Below are 23017 nucleotides of genomic sequence, written 5' to 3' on the forward strand. Positions count from 1 at the left end.
GGCTGTGGTTCCTGTTGCTGCCTGTGCCTGTGCTTTCTGACGTGCGTGTGAGGAGCGTGGGGACGCAGTTAAGCATGTAAAACGATGGTCGTGCATGGGAGAAGGGGCACGGTGGCTGCGTGGGCATGCGGGTGCCTGACTGCATGTGTGTAAGCCCGTGTTGTTAGCAGCCTGTATGTACATGCGTAGGTGTGTGAGCATGAGCAGGAAGACAGGCTTGGGCACACGAGTGCCGTGTGCTGGGATCTGTGCATGTGTCTTTGGGGATCCCACGCACAAAGAAACCCACAGTGAGGGGGAAGCTGGTGGCTTGAGATCTGTCCTCGCTTTAGGACCACTGGGCTGTTTGTTATGAAGAAAAGTGGGATTCAGACCCCTGCATGCTTGTTTCTGTCCTGGGCTGTGGGGCTTGCTGGGCAGTTTGCAAGGAGCCTTGGGTGCCTTGAAGCCTGCATGCCATCCTGTTCCAAGGTTAGAGATTCGGCCAAGGCTCTGAGGATCTCTGGCACGTGTACCCTTGCAGTAGAGCCTAGTTCCAGAGTCTTAGTGGCCGCTGTTGCCTCAGCAAGAGGGGGAATAACCCCAGCTTCCAGCTAGCAATTCCCAAGAGGAGCACGGGTGCAATCTTCAATCTATTCTGTCCTCAGCAGGGGAGTATTAAAACCCAAGCGGGATGCCCCTGTGGTTGGGTGAGTGTAGAGCTCTTTGTCTGAGCTGGTGTCTGCTCTGAGTGATGGCAATGCCCACGAGGGATCTGGGGAGAAAAGGGGGTGGGAAAGGATGCGGGGGGGTTGGGGGAGAGGAGGAGAAATACTTTGGAGAAGGGGAGGGATGAAGAAAACCAATCCTGTTGTGTCAGTGCATCACACTGAGGAAGGTCTGACAATAGAAATGAGTAGGGACAAGAGAATCTTGATGTGACGCTTCCTGAGCTTCTGCACAGGGAGTGGGCTCGTGCTAGCAGGAGGATGCCTGGGGCTGGACTGAGGTGCTCTTTATTTTCCTGAGTATTTTCTTCCTTCTCCTTTTTCCCTGTCTTACCGTATCAGTTCAGGAAGCTGCTGCGTAAGATACATTGCTTCTGCTTCTATTCTGTCTCCTCAGATGAGGAATCTTGCCCTGCTGGTACCTTCTGCCTTTTGTCATTTTATTCCTGTTCTGTTCCCCCTTCTGGTCCTGCATGTAAGCATCCGCAGTCCTTCCCAGGCGGAGGATGAAAGGAGAAATTAGAGCTTTAGAGGTGCTCAGGTCTAGAGAAGACGAGGTTGGAAAGGGTCTAAAACATGTAGTAAAACACGTGCAGCTTCCTGCTGAGTGTCTGACATCGTGCGTGCGATCTCCAGCGAGCTCAGTCGTAGAATCATGGAGTGGTTTGGGTTGGAAGGGACCTTAAAGCTCCTCCAGCTCCAACCCCTGCGCTGGGCAGGGACCTCTTCCTCTGGAGCAGCTTGCTCCAAGCCCCGTTCAGCCTGGCCTTAACTTCCTTAAACAAAGCCAAAGGTGATGTTGTGGGTGAGGGGCAGGGAGGATGAGCATTAACACATGCTTGTGGCTTGAGAGGAAGCACTCCAAGTACTTTGGTTCTGGAGAGCTCATCCTCACCCTCCCGCTGCCCGCGCACTCAACCTGGAGCATCGGCAGAGCCAGCGCCTGTCGGAAGATCCGATTACGTGCTCGGAAGGAGCTTTTCCTTAGTGCCACGTGAGCTGGCGGATGTGCAGCTGAAGCCTGTGCTAATGATTCCAGATGTTTAGCTGAACACTTCCCTTTTGATGGAGCAGTTTAAGGAGGATAATAGAGTGGATAACTAGGTTCATAATATTTCAGCAGCACTTTACTGAGCTGCGGCGCTGGGATTGGTGCTGTGCCTCTGGCTCCTACAGCCATAACCAGCCCAATTAGGCACCGTTTCAGCTTCTGTGGGGTTTATTTAAATGTCTGTTCTTCCCGATTCTCAGCACTCCCCAAGGCTCCTGGGACGCCCGTGGTGACAGAGACAACAGCAACAAGTATCACCATCACCTGGGACTCTGGAAACCCAGACCCCGTGTCCTACTATGTCATTGAGTACAAGTCTAAAAGCCAGGATGGACCGTATCAGATCAAAGAAGACATCACCACCACGCGCTACAGCATTGGGGGGCTCAGCCCCAACTCTGAGTACGAGATCTGGGTCTCTGCAGTCAACAGCATCGGGCAGGGGCCTCCCAGCGAGTCCGTGGTCACTCGCACTGGGGAACAAGCTCCTGCCAGTGCCCCCCGTAACGTGCAGGGCCGGATGCTGAGCAGCACCACCATGATCATCCAGTGGGAAGAACCGGTGGAGCCCAACGGGCAGATCCGTGGCTATCGTGTGTATTACACCATGGAGCCTGATCAACCCGTCAGCAACTGGCAGAAGCACAACGTGGACGACAGCCTCCTCACCACGGTGGGCAGCCTGCTCGAGGACGAAACCTACACAGTGCGGGTCCTGGCCTTCACCTCCGTGGGAGATGGGCCTCTTTCCGACCCCATCCAGGTTAAGACACAGCAAGGAGGTGAGCACCTGGTCGCTATGTGGGATGCACTGGGCTGCGGGGGGGAGTGGTGTTGTCTATAGCGTTGGCTGGCTGTGGCTGCTGTGGCACTAGAGCTCTTCCTTCGTTATTGACTCCGCTTTGCTAAAGCAGTAACCTCCTGGGAGGAAGCTGAGTCCAGTAGCTGGATCCAGAGAGCCTGATGTGTGGTTTCTGACCTGGTGGTTGGTTACATGGGTGGGGAAGGCAGGTCTGCCAAGAGAATCCGTTTCTGCTGTGCCATGTTTCAGAGATGAATCTTACTGCTTCTAGTTCCTAAATGGCTTTAATAGACCTAAAAGCACTGCCCAGGCAGTGGTGAAGCTTGTGTCTTCCTAAAGTTTCTTCTGCCCAGAAACTACCTTCTCAGGGATGAGCTGGGAACCCCTTTATGCCTTTCTCATAACAGGGAGCAAAACAGAACCTGAATTGTCACAGCAGATGTGTTGAGCTGAGAAGAAAAGATGTTTTGTCACAGGCTGTCCCCCAGCGTGCTTTTGGGGGTTCTGCTGAGAAAACCCCGTGTCCTCAATGGGCTTCCCACCTCCAGAACCTTTTAATACTGGGATTAATGGGAAAAGCAGTATTCTGCACTGCCAGGATAAAGGCATATGATCCAGTAGGACTCTTCCATCTCCAGCAGCTCTGGATAAGCTGGAGTCTTGCAGCGGGACTTAACCCTCCATTGCTTTAAAGGAAGGGCCTGCCCCCCTGCCATGTGGCATTTTGCTGCTGACATGCTCCTCACACACAGGCTCTGAAGAGCACAGGGTAGGAATCTTCTCCTTAGTTAACGTGGTTTCCCCGGTCTTGCCTCCTCTGCCCCATCGTCTCCGTGGCTGTGTCAGTTCCTGGGCAGCCGATGAACTTCCGAGCAGAAGCCAAGACAGAAACGAGCATCGTGTTGTCGTGGAGCGCTCCCCGCCAGGAGATCATAGTGAAGTACGAGCTCCTCTATAAGGAGGGACAGCACGGCAGGGAGGTGAGTCTGGAGGGGAGCAGCGCAGAGGGTTGGGGCGCCCACGGAGCATCCTGGTCCTCTGCTCCCCAGCAGGGCCGGTGCCTCGGGGCAGGGTTTGCCTCTGCTCCCTTTTTGTTTGGGTTTATTTTTCTCTTCCCCCCTCGCCCATCCCAGGTGCAGAAGAACTTCGAGCCAGCGACCTCCTTCACTGTGGAAGGCCTGAAGCCCAACACTGAGTATGTCTTCCGCCTGGCCGCCCGCTCGGCTCTGGGCCTGGGGGCCTTCACCCCGGAGGTCAGAGAGCGCACCTTGCAGTCTAGTAGGTGTCTCTCCTTTTCCCACCCTTCTCTGAGGGGAAGACAGTCAGGGAGCCATTGATGGTGGGCACAGGGGTACGGAGCTGTGGGGCGGACGTGCGCGCTGCGGCGGCGGTTCACACCTCCAGGAACCTCGGGGACCTTCTCCCTTTGCTGACCCAGAGAGCTGAGGTGTGAAGGAGGAGCGGAGCTGGTGCATGCTTTTTGGGGGTGATGGGAGGCCAGGTCTGCTTGGAAGGGTGGGGAGCAGTGAGGAGCTCCTTGATGGGCTGCGCTGGCCCGTGGTGCTGAGCATGCTCAGGGAGGACGTCACCCAGCATCACGCAGCAGCTTGCCTGTCCCTCCACCAGCAGCCAGCTGGCTGGAAGCGGGGCACAAGCAATGGAGCAGGGAGATGGTGGGGGAATCGGGAGGAAGAGAAGGGAAGGTGATTCATCACAAGTCCAGCGTCTTTACCAGCCTTTGGGGAAGTGGTCCTCGTGCTCTTTTCCATGAGCGACTTTGTAGCCGCAGGGAGGAAGGCAGCAAGCCTGGAATGGCTTGGGAATGGTCCCATTTGGGCTCTGGCAGAGCGGGGAAGAGGAGTCATGTGGAGGCTTGGAGGGAGCGGCTGTTAGTGACACCAGGATGGAGTGTATGCAACCAAAACGTGCTGGTTTTAGTTTAATGGATTGTCTCCCTTCGCTGTTGCCCCGGGGACAATAACCCTGGATGGCAATATTTCAACCTGGGCTTTTCACAGATCTTTGCTTTTAAACGAGGTGTTTTTTTCACTGCATGAGTGGCTGTGGCAGCTGTTCTTTGTGTTTTCTGTCTCCTCTCATCTCTACTAAATCACTCCGCTGCAGTTTGGAGTAGCCGGGAGCAGAACTAACTCAGAAATGGCTCTGGTCACCAGTGTGAGGAGAGCGGGCGCCTGCCCCCATCTCTCAGAGTCCTTAACAAGGGGGAGCAGCATCTTTCTGGTTTAACTGTCACATCCTCCTCTCCCCCTGTCTCTCTCCTCTTCCTCTCCCCCCAGGAGTGGGAGGAAAGGGGAGCCTGCTTCTGCATAGACACAATTCCTTACTGGTGCTTTCTCAGGCCTCCACTCCATTCAAAGAGATTTTATTTCCTTCTTTCCTTCAAATGTCCCCCTCCCCTTTTCTTTCCTTTCCTTTCCTTTCTCCTTACTCTGTATTGAAAGAAAATCCTTTCCTGACTCTGCTACACATCTGCTGGTTCTGATTCCAGTGTGTTACTTTTCAGAGGGAGCATCACTGTGGGGTGGGGGAAAATGAACTGAAAGGACCTGAAAAAGAAGTGTCAAACGCTCTGCTTCTGGTTTCCAAGAGGTTTTCCTCCTTGAGATTCACGGGAGATGGGCGGAAGAGGAGGGTTTGGGATCTGTGCTTTCTGGTTTGATAAAAACAGGCTGGAAGAGGGGGGTGGGAGCTGATGGAAGGGGGGCTCAGTGACCCTGCAGGTGCACCCTGAAGGGTGGAGAGAAGAGGATCTGGGAAAGGAAAAGGCTTTGGGGTTTTCCCTAACTTGGCGCATGCCCAGGTTGAGGCCGGGTTTGTTTCGTTGGGCTCAGCTTTCATAGGGATAGTTTCAGTGCCTGAAGGCTCTCAGGAACATGAGCTGGGAGCTGGCAGTGTCCTGGAACACAGTGAAACACTTTTTCCTGGCTGGCTGTTGGAGGAACGAGTCAATTCTCCCTGGTCCGGGCGGCATCCTTCGGCTCACAGACCTTCGGGCTCGGGACAGGCTTTTGTGTCTTCCTCTGCAGCTCGTTTTCTGTTCAGCTCCTCCTTGGCCTGCTCCTTGGCTCTCCTTTCTCTTCTCTTCTGCTGTCTGCTTGCCTGCCTGCATGCTCTCGCAGCCCGATGACACCGGCTCCCTGCTCTGTCTGTCTCTTGCTGGGCGGTTTCACACCACGATGGCATCTTGTCTGCAGCAGCAAAGCCTCCTCTGTCCTCCTGCAGCCTGCCCAGGCTCTCCGTGCTCTGCCCCTCCGAGCTGAGCTGCATGTGCCTGCATGCCGCAGCCCTCCCTGCATCGCACACCTTTCTGCACACCCCCTTCCACCTCCCTCTGTCAGGGTGGCTCCTCCTGAGCATCATAACCCAAGTAAAATCCATTAAACTAAAGGTAAAGTATCTTTTTCTTCTTGAAGTAGCTGGGTTTTAACTCTTCAAGTACCAGAGACGTAGCTTGTAAAACTGAACAGAATCTCATGGCTGGAAGGAGCAGGTTTGCCCTCTCTGAGCAGCCATGACCTTCCCAGGGCTCCTTGGCAACTCTCCTACTGGGAAATGTCAGAGTGCAAAGCATGCATCACCAGACAGGGGTGGCAGGGTGGGTGCTGTGAGGCTGCATGTGCAGGCGTAGAGGAGCAACGGGGGCTTTCTTACCCTCTGCTCCTTCCTAAGAAAGGATGTTCCCCCCACCCATTAGCTGTGCTCTCCTTCCCTTCCCCCTTCCTCACAGTAGATGAAGTGAATGAAACTTATACGAAGTCTATGGTACCTAAAGGGTTAAAAAACATTGTATTGTACAAGGTCAGTAAGGGTCATTCTTGTGGCTTGGACAGTCAACTTTAAAGCATGTAAAAGATGCAGCTCAGGTGAGTACTGGCTGGTCTCAAGCGGATTCACAAATACAGTCCACCCTGTCGCTGCAGGCTCACCCCCACGTGCGTGGATCTGCACACACTCCTGTGTCCTGGAGCCCCTGGGAGGGTGGGAAGGGGTTCCCAAAGAGCTGTCTGCCTGCTGAAAACAGAGGCCAGCAGACAAAGATGCTCCTCTCCCGGCCGGGGGGCTCCCACCTATGCTGTGGCTCCCTCGCCAGCCAAGGGGCTTGTTGCAGAGGTGAGCTCGCAGCCTCTGGTTTGGGCTGCGATGCTTCGGTCCTGCACACAGCTCCCACCATCTCCGTGCTGTCCCCACGCACATGCACGTCTCCAGGGTCACGCAGGTTGGGCTGGATTGTGAAGGAAACTCACAGTGCCATGAACTTCCCCAGCTGGGTCTCCAGGATGGCCGGCCAGCACTTGGTGGCTGTTCTCATCCAGGTGCTGTAGTTGATGAGAGCGATGGGGAGAGGGTCCGCGGGGGATCTGGGCCTTCTCCCCCGTCACCCACCCACCCACCCTGCCTTTTTGACCAGAGAAGGTGCAGAGCATCCCCAAAGGAGGCCTCGCTCCAGGGCCTCTCGGTAGGTCCCTGTGCTGGAGCGTAGAGGGTGAGTGAGCAAGCGAGAGCGTGACCACGCCAGTGCAAACCCAGAACCCAGGTGCCCGCGGGAGCTCCGGCTCTGCTCACTGGGGCTTTCATAATGAGTATCAGGATGGAAAGGGTAGGTCAGGTCAGACCCTCTCTGCAGTGGGTTTCTCAGCCATGGAGGCTTTGGCTAAGCAGGAAAGGTGGCTTTTAATGCTACCAGCCACCGAGGGGGTTAAACAAGAAGCAAACAGCATCCTGGTGGGTGCTGGAAGAGGGTTGAGTCTTTTCCTCCATACCCTGAAAGAGATTTAAGTTGCTGCAGGGGTGTGGGAAGGAGCAGTCTGGAGGTGCAATCACAGCAGATGGAGAGAGGGGGGAGGAAATCCATCCTTGGGACTCTGCCACCCTGCTCTCTGGTCTCCTTAGCAAAGGAACGTAGATTGGGGTCCAGAATTGCCCTTGCTGCAGTAGCTCAGGCTCTGCTCACCCCAGGGAGCCAGCAGTGGGGCAGGATGGCGTTTGCAAAGCCAGTCACATGCAGAAACCCACCAGGAGCTTGGTCTGGCCTCGTAGCTCAGTTGCTCTTATTCTCTCGTAAGAAAGTCTTATAAGTTAGCAGTTGAAGCGTGGAAGGTAGGTAAAGACTGGGAATGTTCTGGAAGGAGTCACTTTTTGTACCAGCATTATTTTGTTGTTATGATTTCCTTTCTGATGTTTGGTTTCTTTTGTTTGTTTCAAATTGCTGGATTTTGTTTTGTTTTCCAGTTTGTTCCTTTTGGTTTTGTTTGTTTGACACATTCTGTATTACTTTGCGTGGCTAGCCAGGGCTGGGGGTCAGCACCCTCTGCAGGGGCATTTCTGAGGACAGGGGATCCATTCTGCCCTTCAGTCCAGTGATAAAACCTGAAATTAGGAGGGTAACACCCAAAATGTCCTACTGGACGGAGTGCTCAGCACCGCAGTGAAGGAGTGCACAGCGCATGGCTGTCACTCCAGTGCAAACTGGGCGACGTGGGACTTGATTTAGCTGAGTCCTCAAAGCAAGCTGGGCCCAAACATCTGTTTGTGACTCAGGGATGGGACTGAGAGACTTGGGAAAATCAGTCCTCAGTAAAAGAGCTTTTTGTTGATGAGCAAGCAGCAGAGAAGTGAGAAATGGTGACCAGCATTTATCTGCTGCCGTGCTGCTTGCAGGTGATGCTTTAGGGGCTTACAAGGACGCCCCAGTTTCTGGCAGTGTCTGCAGAGAGTTAAAAGTGATTTATTGCAGTTTGACTGCATTGGGTGAGATTGGATTTGCAGATTTGCCTTGAACAATACATCGCTCTCTCTGCTTACCTGATGGATTGCAATTAGTGATTACTGAAAGAGCCTGGTCCAGGCTCTCCTCAAGTGCCCCGGTTGGGGTACAGAAGTGACTCAGCCCAGGCTTTGCCAGGGTCTCAGACCTGTGGTGTCTCTACCAGCAAAGCCGTGCTCCTGCAGCTCTCCCTAGCAGCACCTGAAGGCAGGGCCGTGCCATGGCAGTGTGTGCCCTAGCACGTAGTGTCTGACGGAGCCGGTGTCGGCGTCCTGCTTCCTACTGAGCCGAGCGTGCTAAAATTACCTTCTGCAGCTCAGGAACACCAAAGTGAGCAGCCCTGCGCTCGAAAGCTGTGCTTTGCACCTTCCCCATCGCCTGAAACCCAGCCCTTAGACAGTTGTCTGCTGCCACCCGCAGAAATGGAGCGTGTAGGGTCCCGCTCCCAAAGGTGTCCTCCTGGGATGCTCAGAAACACCCTGATGGGGTTCAGGCAGCGAGCGCAGAGGGGGCTGGACCTGCTGCTGCTTGTGGAAACCCCACTGGGCACCCGAACACCCCCACAACCCCCTGCCTTGCTCCTTTGCAAGTCTCTTCTCTAAAACCCTCCTATCGAAGCACACTGTGGGCTCACTGCTTGGCGGTATCCTGGCCATTGCCACCATGGTTTTTCCCCTCCTTCAGTCTACGGACAGCGAATAACTCCTGTCTGGAGGTTCAGCCTCTTCATTTTACGCCTCCTGGCAAAAGATTTCCTTTTCTTGCTTCCTTTCCACAGATCCCTTCAAAGAAATCCAGGATCCTAGAGACTGCAGCTGGGGAGGAAGCGCTTTCCCAGGCAGGGCAGTGCCAGACTGCGGTAGAGCAGGGAGCTAAAGGAAAAGGCCTCTCTGGGGTGAAGCTGGGTGCGTGGTTTCGCAGCAGCCACCCTGGCAGGCGCAGCAGGACCCCTCTTGGCTAGCCCACGCGCTGCTTTAGTCCTTTGCTTTGTGTCATTTCCGTTTCGATGCCCCATTTGATTTCCGTTGGCTTTTTGGTTTTACCTTTTCGTTTCAACAACAACCCCAAAACAAAAGACAACAACAAAAAGCTCTTCTCTTTTAATTTTATCTTCCTAAACCAAATTTTTGTACGTTTTATTTTAGATTTTTTGTTACCATTTTCCTTTTTTTTTTTTCTTTTATCTTTCCCATCTTTTGTTTGTTGTTTTTTTTCCCCTCCCCCCTCCCCCCTTTTCCTTCTTCCCTTTCCCCTTCCTGAATTTTCCCCCCTCGTAGAACCGTCTGCCCCCCCTCAAGATGTAAAATGTGTCAGCACCAGATCCACCGCCATTCTGGTAAGTTGGCGGCCGCCTCCGGCCGAAAGCCAAAACGGAGTCCTGGCTGGATACAGCGTCTACTATCGAGCGCTGGACTCGGAGGACACGGAGCTTAAGGAGGTGAATGATATCCCCCCAACCACCAGTCAGATCCTACTGGAATCCCTGGAGAAGTGGACAGAGTATCGCATCACTGTCGTGGCTCATACGGAGGTGGGGCCGGGCCCGGAGAGCTCGCCGGTTATCGTCCGGACAGATGAAGATGGTAATTGCACTTCTTCTGGTTTTCTCCTGAGTTCCCTTGGGGAATAACGTGTCCTTGGAATGGGCTTTTCCCCCGCCAGGGAGGACACGTCGAGGCCCTGCTCGTGGCTTGTGTGGTGCAAGAGCAAAGCCTGAACGGGGTTTCAGAGAGACTCCGATCCGAGACGCGCAGCATCCTTTGCTGCCGACTCCCCCCCTGAGAACTGGGGTCCCTAGAGTTGTCCTTCCCTGCTTTGGGGTTTTGGCTTCGTGGGGGTTCTTTAGTCTCAAGCTTCTGACGCGTTAATGCACCACTTGTCCTGGAAAGATGCTCTTAGTGAGCAAGGAGGCAGCAAGGAAATTAAATCAGAGGAGATGGTCGCTGCCAGAAGGCGTTTTAACGTATTAAGAGTTCTTCCCCCACACTCCTTGTTCCCAGCTCCTCCTTAAGTCCGAGTTCTGGTTCGTGATGAAAAGGAAGATTCTCTGTTCAAGTTTCCAAAGCACTCCAGTGACAAGCAGTTGAGAATCCAGTTAAGTGGCTCAGCTCAGGGACTTTAGCACAAACAGGAACATCGAGACTTGAATTGTCCTGGTATTTCTCCAGTAAAATAAAACCAGGAGGAAATGGGAATGTGTTCATGAAACACCCTCACTGTGAGGGGGACACAGGGCCTTCAAGGAGTATTTGTCAAGTTACAGAAGGAAATTCCCAATTTCCACCATCCCATAGAAGAAGTGTAAAAAAAGGCAGGAAGTTTGCCCCCGTGTGGGTCCTGTTTCCTTGAGCATGTGCCCACATCCAATGGGTAGGACACCTTGCTCAGAGAAAGTGTGGCTTGCACATGAAGCTGTCCCGCCCTGTATTATTATTATTAATAATAATAATTAATTATTATTAATAGTAACATTTGTAAAAACCAGCCCAGATTCCATCCAAGACAGCTCTTGTTTCTGTTCTGAGTCTACACCAACCCACCTGCCTTGCCTGGGAGCCAAGGGCAAGCCCCTCTCGCCACCCTCTCCACCCTCATACCCCACAGGCAGGACCAGAACTTTTCTGGCTCATTAGAAATGGCCTTTGCCCTCCGGCTGTGATCTGGACCTAGGTGGGTTTTCCCTCTGAGGACAGAGGAGCCTGTAGGGGAGCGGGCTGTGAGATGGATCTGTTCCCATGCACGTAGATCGGATCCCTCACACTGCTTCCCTGTCGCACTGAATAAAGGCCGGTGACGGATGAGGGCTGTCCCCTTTAAGCCTCCCGCTCGGCCCCGGCTGCCCCAGGGGTGAAGCTGCAAGCTCCACATTGCAGGCCCCAGGTGACTCTTCCCTCTGTTGCCTCGCTCGCAGTGCCCAGCGCGCCGCCTCGCAAGGTGGAGGTGGAGGTGCTGAACTCCACCGCGATCCAGGTGTTCTGGCGCTCCCCAGTGCAGAGCCGCCAGCACGGCCAGATCCGCGGCTACCAGGTCCACTACGTGCGCATGGAGAACGGAGAGGCCCGGGGGCTGCCCCACATCAAGGACATCATGCTGGCTGATGCCCAGGTAAGGGCTCACCTCCTGCTCTCCTCCTGCGGAAGGGTTGGGGCGGGGGGGGTGCTCCCACCGCCTTGTCTCATCCCAAGCGACAGTGATGCTGGACAGAGCAGATGAGTGTATCTATGACAAGGTGTATGTTGTCGTTCTGCAGTTCTGCAGACTCAGACAATAGCTATTGTGGAAGAGTCTGAACTGCTGTCCCAGCACTGAACTAAATACAAGCATCCTCCCTGTGTCTAGGAAGTCTTTTAGGACAGGCAAAGGCCACAGTGGAATCTACTAATTTCTCCCACTCTACTTCTTCCTTCATGCTGGCCTGGTAACATCTGACCTTGTGTGACTGCTTGCTCAGGGACTCCTTCCTCATGCTGTGTCTCTGTCTTTCCCTTCTTTCCCCTCTTGTATTCTCATGTGCAAAACCTCTCTTGTTCTCTGCCCAGTGGGAAACAGATGACACTGCAGAATACGTAAGTAAAAAAGTACAAATCCTCCCATCCTGGTTCTGTCCCTTCCCTCTCCCATTTCCTGGTGTGATGTGATATTTTCCTTTTTCCTTTATTTTTAGTTTGCAGTGCCAATGTGCCTGTTTTAAAGCCTGTTATTGGTGTTCCCATGCCTTGTCCCCACCCTGCTCACTTTGCTCTGCAGCCCCATGTGATGGTGTACTTTGTCAGCATGCAGCGATGCTGCAGGGTTTTCCTCTCAGCTCTGAAGGAGAGATGAGTCTGCTGCTTCTCCTCCGTGATTCATGGGCAGGCAGATGGGACATGGGATTTGGGACTACCCAAACGTATGCTTAGAGATGAGCAGGTCTGCAAGCACTTCTGTGTTGTGTCTGAAAAACATAGGCTGAAAAGCACTGGGAATTCAAAGCCTCACAAGTCCTGAGCTATGAGGGCAGGAACAAGCGCTTTGTGCCCTTCAAGGGACAAGATGCTTAGACACTTGTTGATACAAAGCAGTAAATCACGATTGACACTTTAACCTTTTAAGTAGCCCTCAAAATCAGCTTGGCTCTTTGGCATTTGGCATTACTGCTGCTAAAATGCTAAATGTTTTCCCTGATCTTACAGCTACAAAGCAGGAGGAGAAGGCATTTCCCTCCTGGAATGGCAGGTTCCCAAGATAATGCACTACTGGATTGATTGCTTTCGTGTCTCTTTAGTGACAAAAAGTGAGGGGCCTCTCTTCTGCAGATGGAGAAACTGAGTCCTGTGAAAGGCAAAGCCTCGTGCCTGAAACCGTAATGAAACTTGGTGCAAGTGTGAAAGCAGAACAGGTTTCTTGACTTGTGGAACACAGACCTGTCTGCAGCTAATGGCTTCCAGGCTTGTTGATCAAAAGCCCCCTGCTCTGGAGTTCTGCTGTTCCACTCCCTGCTCAGCTTTGGGGCCAATACAGGACCAGCAGATTCTTCCCAAGTGCTGCCTTGAGATTTAATATTGGAAGCACAAAGGGGCAGTGGGGAGGATAAGGAGAAAGGAAGGCCACAAAACGTGCACAACATTCCCATCTCCCTCCTTTCCAGGGCCTTGGAGAAAACCCTGCTGCATAGGCTCTCATCCTGTTTGATTTAGCACGGGTATTCCTTTCACAACACAGCCCTTGGAAGGGCTGAATATGTGATGGGGAAGGGCTCCTCTTGAGGCCACTCTTACAAAAGCTCTTGGGAGGGAGGGGTGGTGAGGGTGATGCAGGGTGGAGGAAGGAGGGTGCTGGGGATTTAGCCAAGAGCAGAAAACGTCCCCTTGCACTTGGTGTTCGAGCAATCCCTTTACTATTATGAAGGCATTAAAAAAATATCTCTGAGGAGAGAAGGGAAGGGGGGAAGTGGCAAAGAAATGGAATCTCCCTGCAACCACTGAGACCTCCTCTGAGACTGCCTGCTGCAGAGGAGCGAAGGCTTTGAAGAGCGTTTTGATGGCTGAAGCAGTTTGTGTTGGAATAGGGAATGTCTGAGAGGTAGATCTGGAAGAGAACACATCGAAGCAGGGCCCTGCAGACATGCTCTGTTGACAGAGGGACTGTTTGCAGCCAGGGTGTGCGTGCCTCTTGCTAAGGGAATGTGGGTCTCATCCTCCTGCCAAGTGCCACATCTACCCCAGTGTCTTGTGTGTCAGATTCAGTGAATGTTCCTGCATGCTAGAAAAGGGCTGAGACTCCTGCAGGGGGGAGAGCTCTACTCGTGTGTCTGTACCTGAATATTGACACGATTTCCCTTTGGAATCTCACAAACAGGAAATGATCATTGCTGGGCTCCAGCCTGAAACTTCCTATTCCATCACTGTAGCCGCCTACACCATGAAGGGAGATGGTGCTCGCAGCAAACCAAAAGTGGTCACTACGAAGGGTGCAGGTAAGAGTCTTCCTGAGCCATTGGGGTTCAGCAGCTTACTAAAGCCAAGAGGCTCTTTCTCCAGACCCAGCTTCTTTCATCCCACTCCCTTCAGGAGGGGCAGACTTGCAACAGCCGCCATGCTGCCCCGAAGCCAGAAGTGTTTGTAGTAAAGTCGCTGCTCACATGTAGCCCTCACTAAGTGACAGTGTTCTGTGCAGTGCTGCAGAAAGCCCAGACACACCCAGAAATGCAACAGAGGATGAATTCATTGCTTGTAATCTCTTGTGCAATAAATTCCAGTGCAGCAGAAGTAAGGAGACTCTGCCTGGTCTGGCGCTGGAGAGACTGTGAGGCTTTGATGGTTGGCACACACAGGTACCCTGGGGAGCAGGAGAGCCAGAGGTCTGCTGTCATGGTGCTGACTTGCAAGGATCTGAAAGCAGCAGGCAGGCAGTGGTGCCTTACACTGCCCACTCTTCTTCTCGTATCCTGTCTGAATATATATCCCCTCTTTGTTCAGGACCAGTGGAGGGAAAAGGACTGACAGTATTGCCCTTTCATCACTAGCATTCCTGGGACCTGGGCTCTGCCTCCACATACCACCCGGATTCATTCCTCCCTTTGACCTATTCTTTGTGGCAAAGTATCTGCCAGCCTGAGTACAGAGGATGTAGTGCCACGCCAGGATGGCAGGGCTGAACCAGAGGAATGACAAAGGGCAGCAGGGTATCCCAGCTCCTCCAGACAGTTGTGCTGCAGGCAGAAAGGAGAGGTGCACACTCCATCTGCCCTCTCAGCATCCGCATTCCCACTTGCGCAGTATGGGAATGGCTTTGTGTAATGGAGGAAGACTACGGTGCTTAGATCTGGAGTTGTCCCTCGTCCAGCCCATCTTTTGTTGGACCCTGGTTGCCTGTTTTGCCCATCTCTTTTCTTTTGTTCCTGCTGTCAGAATTGCTTTTCCTCTTTTCATTTCTTTCCTTTGTCTGCTCACTTCCCATCCCTGGCTGTTTCTTTCTTAGTTTGGGGGCAGTCATCTTCAGCCTGCCTGCAGCAGCTGCACAAGCTGACATCACCCCTTGTTTCAGGAAGAACACTGCTCTGTGCCTCTGCAGGGATCAAAGGCCTTTGGACACACTGCATAATTAACCTGAAACCTCTGCTCAGGCCCTGGAGGCAGCACAGACACTCAGCTGAGGGTACAGGACAGAGCGGGCTCAGGAGCCCTGGCCTGAAGCACCCAGGGCTGGAGCCGCGGCTGCCCTCCCTGCCCTTGCCTTTTCCCTGCCCTAACTCACATCTTCATCTCATTTTACGTTCTTGTGTTCAGACAAGGGAGTGGGATGTCAGCCTTCCTCTGCCCTCTTTCCTCTCCTGCCTGGAGAACAGTACACAAGAGGGCAAGGTTGCTTTCCAGGACACCAGCTCTTGCAGATGTTACAGCAGGGTATGTTTGGATGTCAGCATCCAGGCTCCTGTCCCCAGCCTTGTAGTGTCAATGTGCTGTCAGAGGCCTTTTCCTTCACTCCCCTTCTTCTTCCCCCTCTGGCTTTGTCCATGTTTCTTCTCACAAGCTCCCTGGTTCTCTCCTCTCATCTCCTTCTTCCCAAGGCTCTCTCCCCCTTCCACTCTTCTCTCCCAGAGCCTTTCTCTCTGCCTCCCTCCCTCATCACTCTCTCTTGTCACCCTCCCTCATCTCTCCCCATTAGGATTTGCAGTGCAGGTGATCAGTCACAGAGGGATGTTTTCTCCAGCACAGCAGCTATTACCCAAAACTCAATTTCCCCCCAACTTGAAATAGCAATTTTAAAAGAAATCTTTCAAATGGCTCTGTAACAGTCTTACCTCCTTTGCAGTGTTCAGTCAATAGAGCTTCTGTGAGGAAAGATTTCTTTCTTTATCATTCAGGGCTAGGGAATGAATTTAAATACCATAATACATCCAGTTTTCTCCTTTACTGTCCAAACCAATTGCAAAATAAAACACTTCAGCCCCCCCTTTCACTTTCTTCTCTCCTTTCTTGCAAATGATATTTGTTGTGCAAATGTAGTATTTTTGAGCTCAGCTGATAAAAGTAACATTTGTGATAAAACTGAGACATCAAGGTAATGGCATTGCCCTTTTCTTTAATGTCTTTCTGAGCATTTCCAGGGGAGGCTCTCCCAGCACTGCTCCTTAGCCATCCTTTGGCACCCTTGCCCATGGCAGGGGGTTGGAACTGGGTGATCTTAAGATCCTTTCCAACCCAAACCGTTCTGTGATGCTGTGGTTTGTTTCAGGGGCAGCCCTTCACGCGCATGGTCAGATGGCAGTCGGTGCAGCAGGCAGAGTGGTTTCCCCACTTTGTCGGGATCCCCATCCTTCCCTGCCAGCTCCCTCCTGCCCTCTCCCTTAACCACGCTGCAGCTTCCCAGCCTGGACTTGTGCTGCCAGAGCGGGCCAGGATCTCTCCTAACTCCCTTCTCTCTCCTCCTCCTGTTCAACCAGAAGAAATGCCAAGGCGGAGAGAAGGAAATCAGTTCTCTAATAGTGGAGTTGAGTGTAAATGACGCGTGAGCTGCTGGAATTAATGCTCTGGTTTCTCCAGCTTCAGGAGCCTCTGGGCCTGCACATGTCATTTAGCTGTGGCTGTGGGCTCGCTTAGCAGTTGGGCAGTGCCAGGGCTCATTAGGCAGAGGCACAGTACTGCTGAGCTGCAGTATCCCCCACGTGTGGAGGAACTGACTGACACGTTACAGAGGGAGCTGGCTGAAAACACAGCAGCTCTCCCTACCCTCTGCCTCGCACAGATCTGGGGCTCTGTTTGCACTCTCTTGTGTGCTTCCTTCTTTCTGTACCACTTAGCTGGACTCGTGCCTGCTGCTCAGGACCTGGGGCTGCCCAGCCTTCCTTTCCCATCCTTCATTACTTCACCCTCAGTTGCTCTGGACTTCGCAGCCTGAGCCAATCTGTTCCAGTCTTTCTGCATGAATTGTGCTGTCTAATGGAGACAGAGGGACCTTTCCGTCCTGAGAAGAGGGAAGAAGTCCAGAAATGTCAGTGCCTCCCGCTGGCAGTGCACCTCCTTTCCTAAACTTGATAGACCCTCCACGTGTACCACGGATGGGCAGCAGAGCTCAGTTTACAAGGGGATACACTGAAGTACAGAGTGGAGCTGAGAACTTGCTGTGATTTGCCCAGAGAAGCTGTGGCTGCCCCATCCCTGGCAGTGTTCAAGGCCAGGTTGGACACAGGGGCTTGGAGCAAGCTGCTCCAGTGGAAGGGGTCCCTGCCCATGGCAGGGGTTGGAGCTGGAGGAGCTTTAAGGTCCCTTCAACCCAAACCAGTCTGGGGTTCTGTGATTTAAGGAACCTGCTGCTGCAGTTTGAGTCTCTGCATCTCCTCACCAGCAACCCTATCTTGTGTTTGACAGAAGGTGTCTCTCTTCTCTCCCAGTCCCAGGGAAGCCCATCCTGTCTGTGCACCAGACAGAGGAGAACACTCTTCTGGTCAAATGGGAGCCTCCATTGGATGCAGAAGGCCAGGTGATGGGCTACCGGCTCCAGTTTGGGCGCAAGGATGTTGATCCCTTGGCTACCTTGGAGTTCACAGCCCTGGAGGATAAGTACACCGCTCCCAGCATCCACAAAGGCGCCACGTACGTTTTCAAGCTGGCCGTGAAAAGCCGGGCTGGCTTTGGGGAGGAAGCCGTGCAGGAACTCACCACCCCTGAAGACATCCCCAAGGGTTACCCCCAGATCCTCGAGGCGAGCAACATCACCGCCATGTCGGTCCAGTTTGGCTGGCTCCCGCCCGTGCTGGCCGAGAGGAACGGAGCCATCGTCAAATACACCGTGGCCTACCGGGAAGCCGGTTCTCCCGGCAACCTGCTGGAAAAAGACCTGCCCCCCTCCCCAGAGAACTCCTACACCCTCAACGGCCTCAAACCCAACACCGCCTATGATGTTAAAATCCGGGCTCACACCAGTAAAGGCCCCGGGCCATACAGCCCCATTGTCCAGTATCGGACGTTCCAGCTGGATCAAGGTAGGATTTACCGGTTTCTCCTCCCTCTCTCCCCTTGTAACCGGGGCTGGTGCCAGGAGGCAGAGAGCTGGAGAGGTCAAGCCAGGCTCAGCCAGGCTCGTGAGTAAATGCAAAGCACTCTGGTTTCCCACTGAGTCCCTCAGCTCCTCTCTGCCTTGTGCCAGGTAAGTCCCTTTTACCACTTTCTTCTAAGTTAAGTCCGGACACCCTTCTTTCACGGGCACCTGAAGTGGGGCTCGGTCGCTGTACAGGTGGGAAGAGCGTTTTCTTCAGCTTTTGCAACCAGCCAAAAGAAAACAGAACCATCACAGATCCTCAGGACGTGACCTGGGATGGGTTTCCTCACTTGAGCATGCTCAGAAAGCCAGCACCTCGTTCCTGCAGCAGCCACCCAGACCCATAAGCGTGTGGGCAAAGCCACACATCCCTCTTTCACCCCTCCCTGGGGTTAGGCATGGGGATAGGGAGCGCAGGGAGATGGAACTTGGCAAAACTCAAGCAAAATGTGGAGGAGGGAGCAAGCGCTTCCATTCCTGCAGTGGCAGCCAGACCCAGCCTGGCAGGCCCCTTTGCCAGTGCCTGACATTCTCTTCCTTCTCTTTCTTGCTCTTCCTTCCCTCTGCTGCCTTTTCTTCTCCTTTCTCCCCTTCCTCCTCACTTTTCTCTCCGCAGTTTTACCCAAAAACTTCAAGGTGAAGATGGTCACAAAGACATCTGTCCTTCTGAGCTGGGAGTTCCCTGAGAACTACAACTCTCCCACCCCATACAAGGCAAGTGCAATGGAGGAGGCAGACCTGTGTTTCTTCCCAGTTTCCTGGCAGTTTTGTCTGTTGGTTTGAGCACGAGATGGTAAGAGGGTATGGGCAGGGAATGGTCAGTCACTGTTAGATCAAGGAGGTGAACTGGAAATCGGGGCTGGGGGGTCCCATTCCCACCTCTGTTACCAACTCACTTCCACCCTAGGGAACTCACCCCAAATTCCTCCTCCCGGAGAAGTCTCAAGGCTTTGACCTGCATCTGCTTTATGCTTGGGGACCCTGCAGTGGGTACAAGAGACAGACACCCCCCATTCAAATCCCTCCATTCCTGTGTCTGCCCCAGCTCTGGTGCCCGGGGGAGGAAGGAGGAAGGAGTTTGGTTGCTCGAGCAGTCTCAGCCTTGCTCCTGGGACAACTCTGGTGCCTCTTTGCCTCCCGCAGATCCAGTACAACGGGCTGAACGTGGATGTGGACGGCCGCACCACCAAGAAGCTCATCACCAACCTGAAGCCCCGCACGTTCTACAACTTCGTCCTGATGAGCCGGGGCAATAGCATGGGTGGGCTGCAGCAGAACGTGGCGGCCTGGACCGCTGCTGACATGTTGTCCAAGAAGCCAGAGGTGACCTATAAACCTGATGCTGATGGCAACGTGGTGGTGATTCTCCCAGATGTGAAGAGCTCGGTGCCTGTCCAGTAGGTTTCTGTTAAGCTGCGGATGTGTGGGGCTGAGTTTGTGTTGCGAGGGGAGGCCGCATGTGCAGTACAGGGGGGCATTCCCTGCTTTTTCAGCCTCCTGACTGTTGTCTTTTGGAGCCAATTCCCAGCTATAACAGGGGATATCAGAGAAATGCAAAGGGAGTAAATAAGGGGCTGCCACTGGATCCAAGCTCATTCTAGGAGCAGCAATAACAGCAGTGCTAAATGAAAAGCAAGGGCTTGCTGGGTTGAGCCAGTGGGGCTGTTTAGGCAAACCCAGCCTTCCACATCAGTGTGTGCACTCTCTTCTTCTGTGGCTTGTAGAAGGAGAGTAATCCCTTCTATTTCTTGTGATTGTTCCCATTTCTTAGAGCTTTTTACATTGTGGTGGTGCCTCTAAGGAAGTCCCGAGGAGGACAATTCCTCAACCCCTTGGGCAGCCCGGAGGAGATGGACCTGGAGGAGGTGAGTGTGGGTGAAGCTGAAGGCAGCTGTAGGGAGAGAGCTCTAACGGATGGGATGGTGACCTGAGAGCCTGGGAAGGGTGGGGTTTGGGTATCTGAGTGGGATGGTTTGGCTCTTCTTCCTTCCTGCTCCCGTGATGGTGCTGAAGGCACCAGGGCTCAGAGCGTTCCTTTGCTTCCCGCAGCTCGTGCAGGACATCGCCAGGCTCCGCCGCCGAAGCCTGCGTCACTCCCGACAGCTGGACTTCCCCAAGCCCTACATCGCTGCCCGGTTCCGCTCCCTCCCTTCCCACTTCATCCTTGGGGACATGAAGCACTACGACAACTTCGAGAACAGAGCCCTGGAGCCAGGGCAGAAATACGTCATCTTCATCCTGGCTGTGCTCCAGGAGCCCGAGGCTGTGAGTGCTGCTGCTTTCTCTCACCCTCTTCAGGGGTCCCTCCATGCCCACTGCTGACCAGGGACCCTGGTATCCTCCTGGCATTCTCCATACCTCTCCCACCAGATCCCACAGCTTGAAGCTTGCTTTGTAAAGTCCTTCCAGTCCAGCCGTGCAGCTTTTGCGTGTGGCTCTTGGAGCCGTTTGTGCTGGGGTCTGCATGCAGCAAATGTGCTCTCCCAGGGTGCCCTGAGTTTGTGCACTGCTGCTGCATTTTGACAGTCCTCATAAGCAGGACGTGCTCCACTTGTGGCTCTGGATTGGAGTCCAGAATGGAGAGGACTGAACTGTCAGCTCAGAACCGCACTGAAGGCCAGAGTTCTCTAAGTCAAACCCCTTTCCAGGGAGTGATTTCTTGTAAAGCCTGTCCTGTTATTCCTTAGAGCCGTGCCCCCCGGGCATCCTGCTTTGCGAGCAGCATGTTGCACCCCCAGTCATTCCAAAGTTCCTCGCCAAGCAGAGAGGGGAGCATTTTCTTGTGGCAGATTCCATGTGCTCTCTACCACTTCAGCACCTTCAGCGGTGCTGTTTGGCTTTAGGAAAACAACTGGGTTAATATTTACCTGCCTCCTCCCACATACACAATAGGAAGCAGTCTAATACTCTGTTGTCTTTAAATCCCCCTGTGGAGTTATAGCAGGGAGCTATTTGAAATGAAGGGTTTTCAGAAGGGGTTTTTTTTCCCCAAATAAATATTTAGTTGTTGATTTGATATTAAAGGATTAGGCTGACACGCTTCTGAATGGGATTCTCAATCGGATTACTGCAGCTTGTGGTAATTTCTGCTTTAGAACAAGGTCCTGCATCTCCCAACAGCCTGGATGCACTGCAGCTCCCAAGTATGCAGCGCTGCTTCAGTCTTGCTGAGAGCTGATAGAGTTCAAGGACACAGCCCAAATCCCCTGTTCTTGTCCTGTCCCAGAGCTCTGTGCATTTTGGTTTCTGTAGTTTCTATGTCTCTGCATCCTTCCTGGGGTGGGGAGATGGTAGCACTCATGAAGAACAAGCAGGCAATGCTCAGTAGCTAGGAGTCGGATGAGTTTCAATGTGCCTGATTCTCCTCTCCCTGCAGAGGAGACATACTGTATTTTATTAATCTATATTTAATTGCAAGGGTTGGGCTTTTCCAGTTACCAGACCCGAGTGTTCCTAAGCATTAATTCTTGGTTTAATCCCTTCCCTCTTTCTCTGTAATCCATCTGACTGTCAAAATCCAGATGGTTCCATGAAGGCTTTGAACCCAAGAAGGGTTTGTGTGTTTGTGGCATGGAGAGGGCTCAGGGATGTGGTGAAGCACAGTCAGAGTCAACTGGTTTTCTAAAAGCACTTCCCTGGCTGCAGGACCAGGTAAACCATAGGCACAAGGCAGTCCACAACATCAAGTGGATGTGATCTTCCAGTGGTGTGTCTTGCCAGGACCACTGGAGGAGGAAGGTACCTGTCATGTGGATGCTCACAGGCAAGGGTCTTTTCTATAGGATGAAGAGTACATTTTCTCTGGTGTTATTTGGTTTGTGCTGCAGAGAGCTCACATCTTCTCTAGAAGTTCCTCTTGTGGAATACTGTCTGCTTGCCCACTGTTTTCAGTCCCCACTCCATCTCTGAAATGGGTTCCACAATCTTTCATGTCTTTCAGACTTTTGCTGCTAGTCCATTCTCTGACCCCATCCAGCTGGACAACCCTGATCCACAGCCCATCATTGATGGAGAGGAGGGGCTGATCTGGGTCATCGGGCCCGTCCTGGCCGTCGTGTTCATCATCTGCATTGTCATTGCCATCCTACTCTACAAAAAGTAAGAGATGCTTCTTGTCCACATCTGTGACCATTCTAAATGTCCCCAGCTCTGAGCCCCGAAGGGAATTCCCTCCTTGGTGCTGTAGTCAGCTGAGGGCAAATCCTTCCACCAGCAAGGAGAGAGGAGCCCTAAGGCACAAATGCTGGAATGGAAGGGTCTGACTGGGGCAGGAGAGAGTAGCAGCAGGTTGCAGGGACTTGCTGCTTCAGAGTCTACCCACTGGCACCCTCAGTAGAGTTGTGCTGGTCTTACAGTCTGCTGTGGCATGTGTGCAATGAGTTTGTCAGGTCTTGTGCCTGTCTCCTTCAGAAGACCTGTTCTCAGCCACAGCCTCAGGCCCCGTCTGTGCTCTCTGTGTGTGTGTGCACAGTGGGGGTGATGCAGAGAAAGCACCTTTGTGCTGTGGAGCTGCAGGGACCTCCCCTGTTCTCCAGCTGGTTTTCAGCTGGAGTTGGGAGATGAGAGCAGGGCTGTACTGCGAGTCTGCAGGAGAGAGGAGGGAACACCCCTGGAAACCTCTCCCTTTCCTTGGCTTTCTGAGCAGCTCATGGTGTGTGGATGAGAGTGGGGGACCCTTGAGCACACACAGGCCACACTGTGCAATGAAAGAGAACCGGAGAGGAAGCAGATGCTGAGCAGAATAGGTCCAAGGGGGCAGGATGGAAGCTGTGGCCAGTGCCAGGCTGTCCTTGTCTGGAACCTCTCATACCATGGCTGGAGGGAGCTCGTTTAACCCTGCTCCGTCTTCCATCTGCACAGGTGTGTTTGATTATACACGTGCCTGTGTCACATCCCAGCACCTGAACCCATGCACACAAGTACTCTGGGGTCAGGGCCACACGTGGTCCTTGTTGGTGCTCATTAGCACTGATCTGCATTGGGTGATCTTTGCTGGTCCCACCTATGCTGCCAGGGTTAGGGCTGAGCAAGTGCTTCCCCTTTCTTCTGCAAGTCCTTTCTAACCTGAACATTTGTCTTGTCTTCTCTCCACTTGCTGCTTTCCTGGACAGCAAACCAGACAGGTAAGAGCATCAGATTCGCCCTTTACTGAG

The 23017-nt window shown here is 53.2% G+C and overlaps 1 protein-coding gene across 2 annotated transcripts in view; it reads left to right on the forward strand.

Moving 5' to 3' along the window:
* PTPRS (protein tyrosine phosphatase receptor type S) overlaps positions 1-23017 on the forward strand; it is a 138936-nt gene that overhangs the window by 94712 nt on the left and 21207 nt on the right. Inside the window, exons 9-21 of one of the 2 annotated variants that reach the window (XM_061466905.1) lie at positions 1959-2540; positions 3407-3540; positions 3694-3838; positions 9623-9928; positions 11257-11450; positions 11885-11911; positions 13683-13800; positions 17218-17808; positions 18481-18578; positions 19008-19261; positions 19636-19729; positions 19914-20129; positions 21805-21962. In XM_061466905.1, coding sequence (XP_061322889.1) covers positions 1959-2540; positions 3407-3540; positions 3694-3838; positions 9623-9928; positions 11257-11450; positions 11885-11911; positions 13683-13800; positions 17218-17808; positions 18481-18578; positions 19008-19261; positions 19636-19729; positions 19914-20129; positions 21805-21962 — 2917 coding nt within the window. Of the gene's footprint in view, positions 1-1958; positions 2541-3406; positions 3541-3693; positions 3839-9622; positions 9929-11256; positions 11451-11884; positions 11912-13682; positions 13801-17217; positions 17809-18480; positions 18579-19007; positions 19262-19635; positions 19730-19913; positions 20130-21804; positions 21963-22841; positions 22988-23017 lie in introns of those variants that run through there. The other variant, XM_061466906.1, reaches the window with a different exon arrangement.

The sequence above is a fragment of the Pezoporus flaviventris genome, unplaced genomic scaffold (genome assembly GCF_033815535.1).
Source record: "Pezoporus flaviventris isolate CSIRO_AGI_PZ_B2104156 unplaced genomic scaffold, CSIRO_AGI_Pfla_v1 ptg000043l, whole genome shotgun sequence".
Taxonomy (NCBI): Eukaryota; Metazoa; Chordata; class Aves; order Psittaciformes; family Psittacidae; genus Pezoporus; species Pezoporus flaviventris.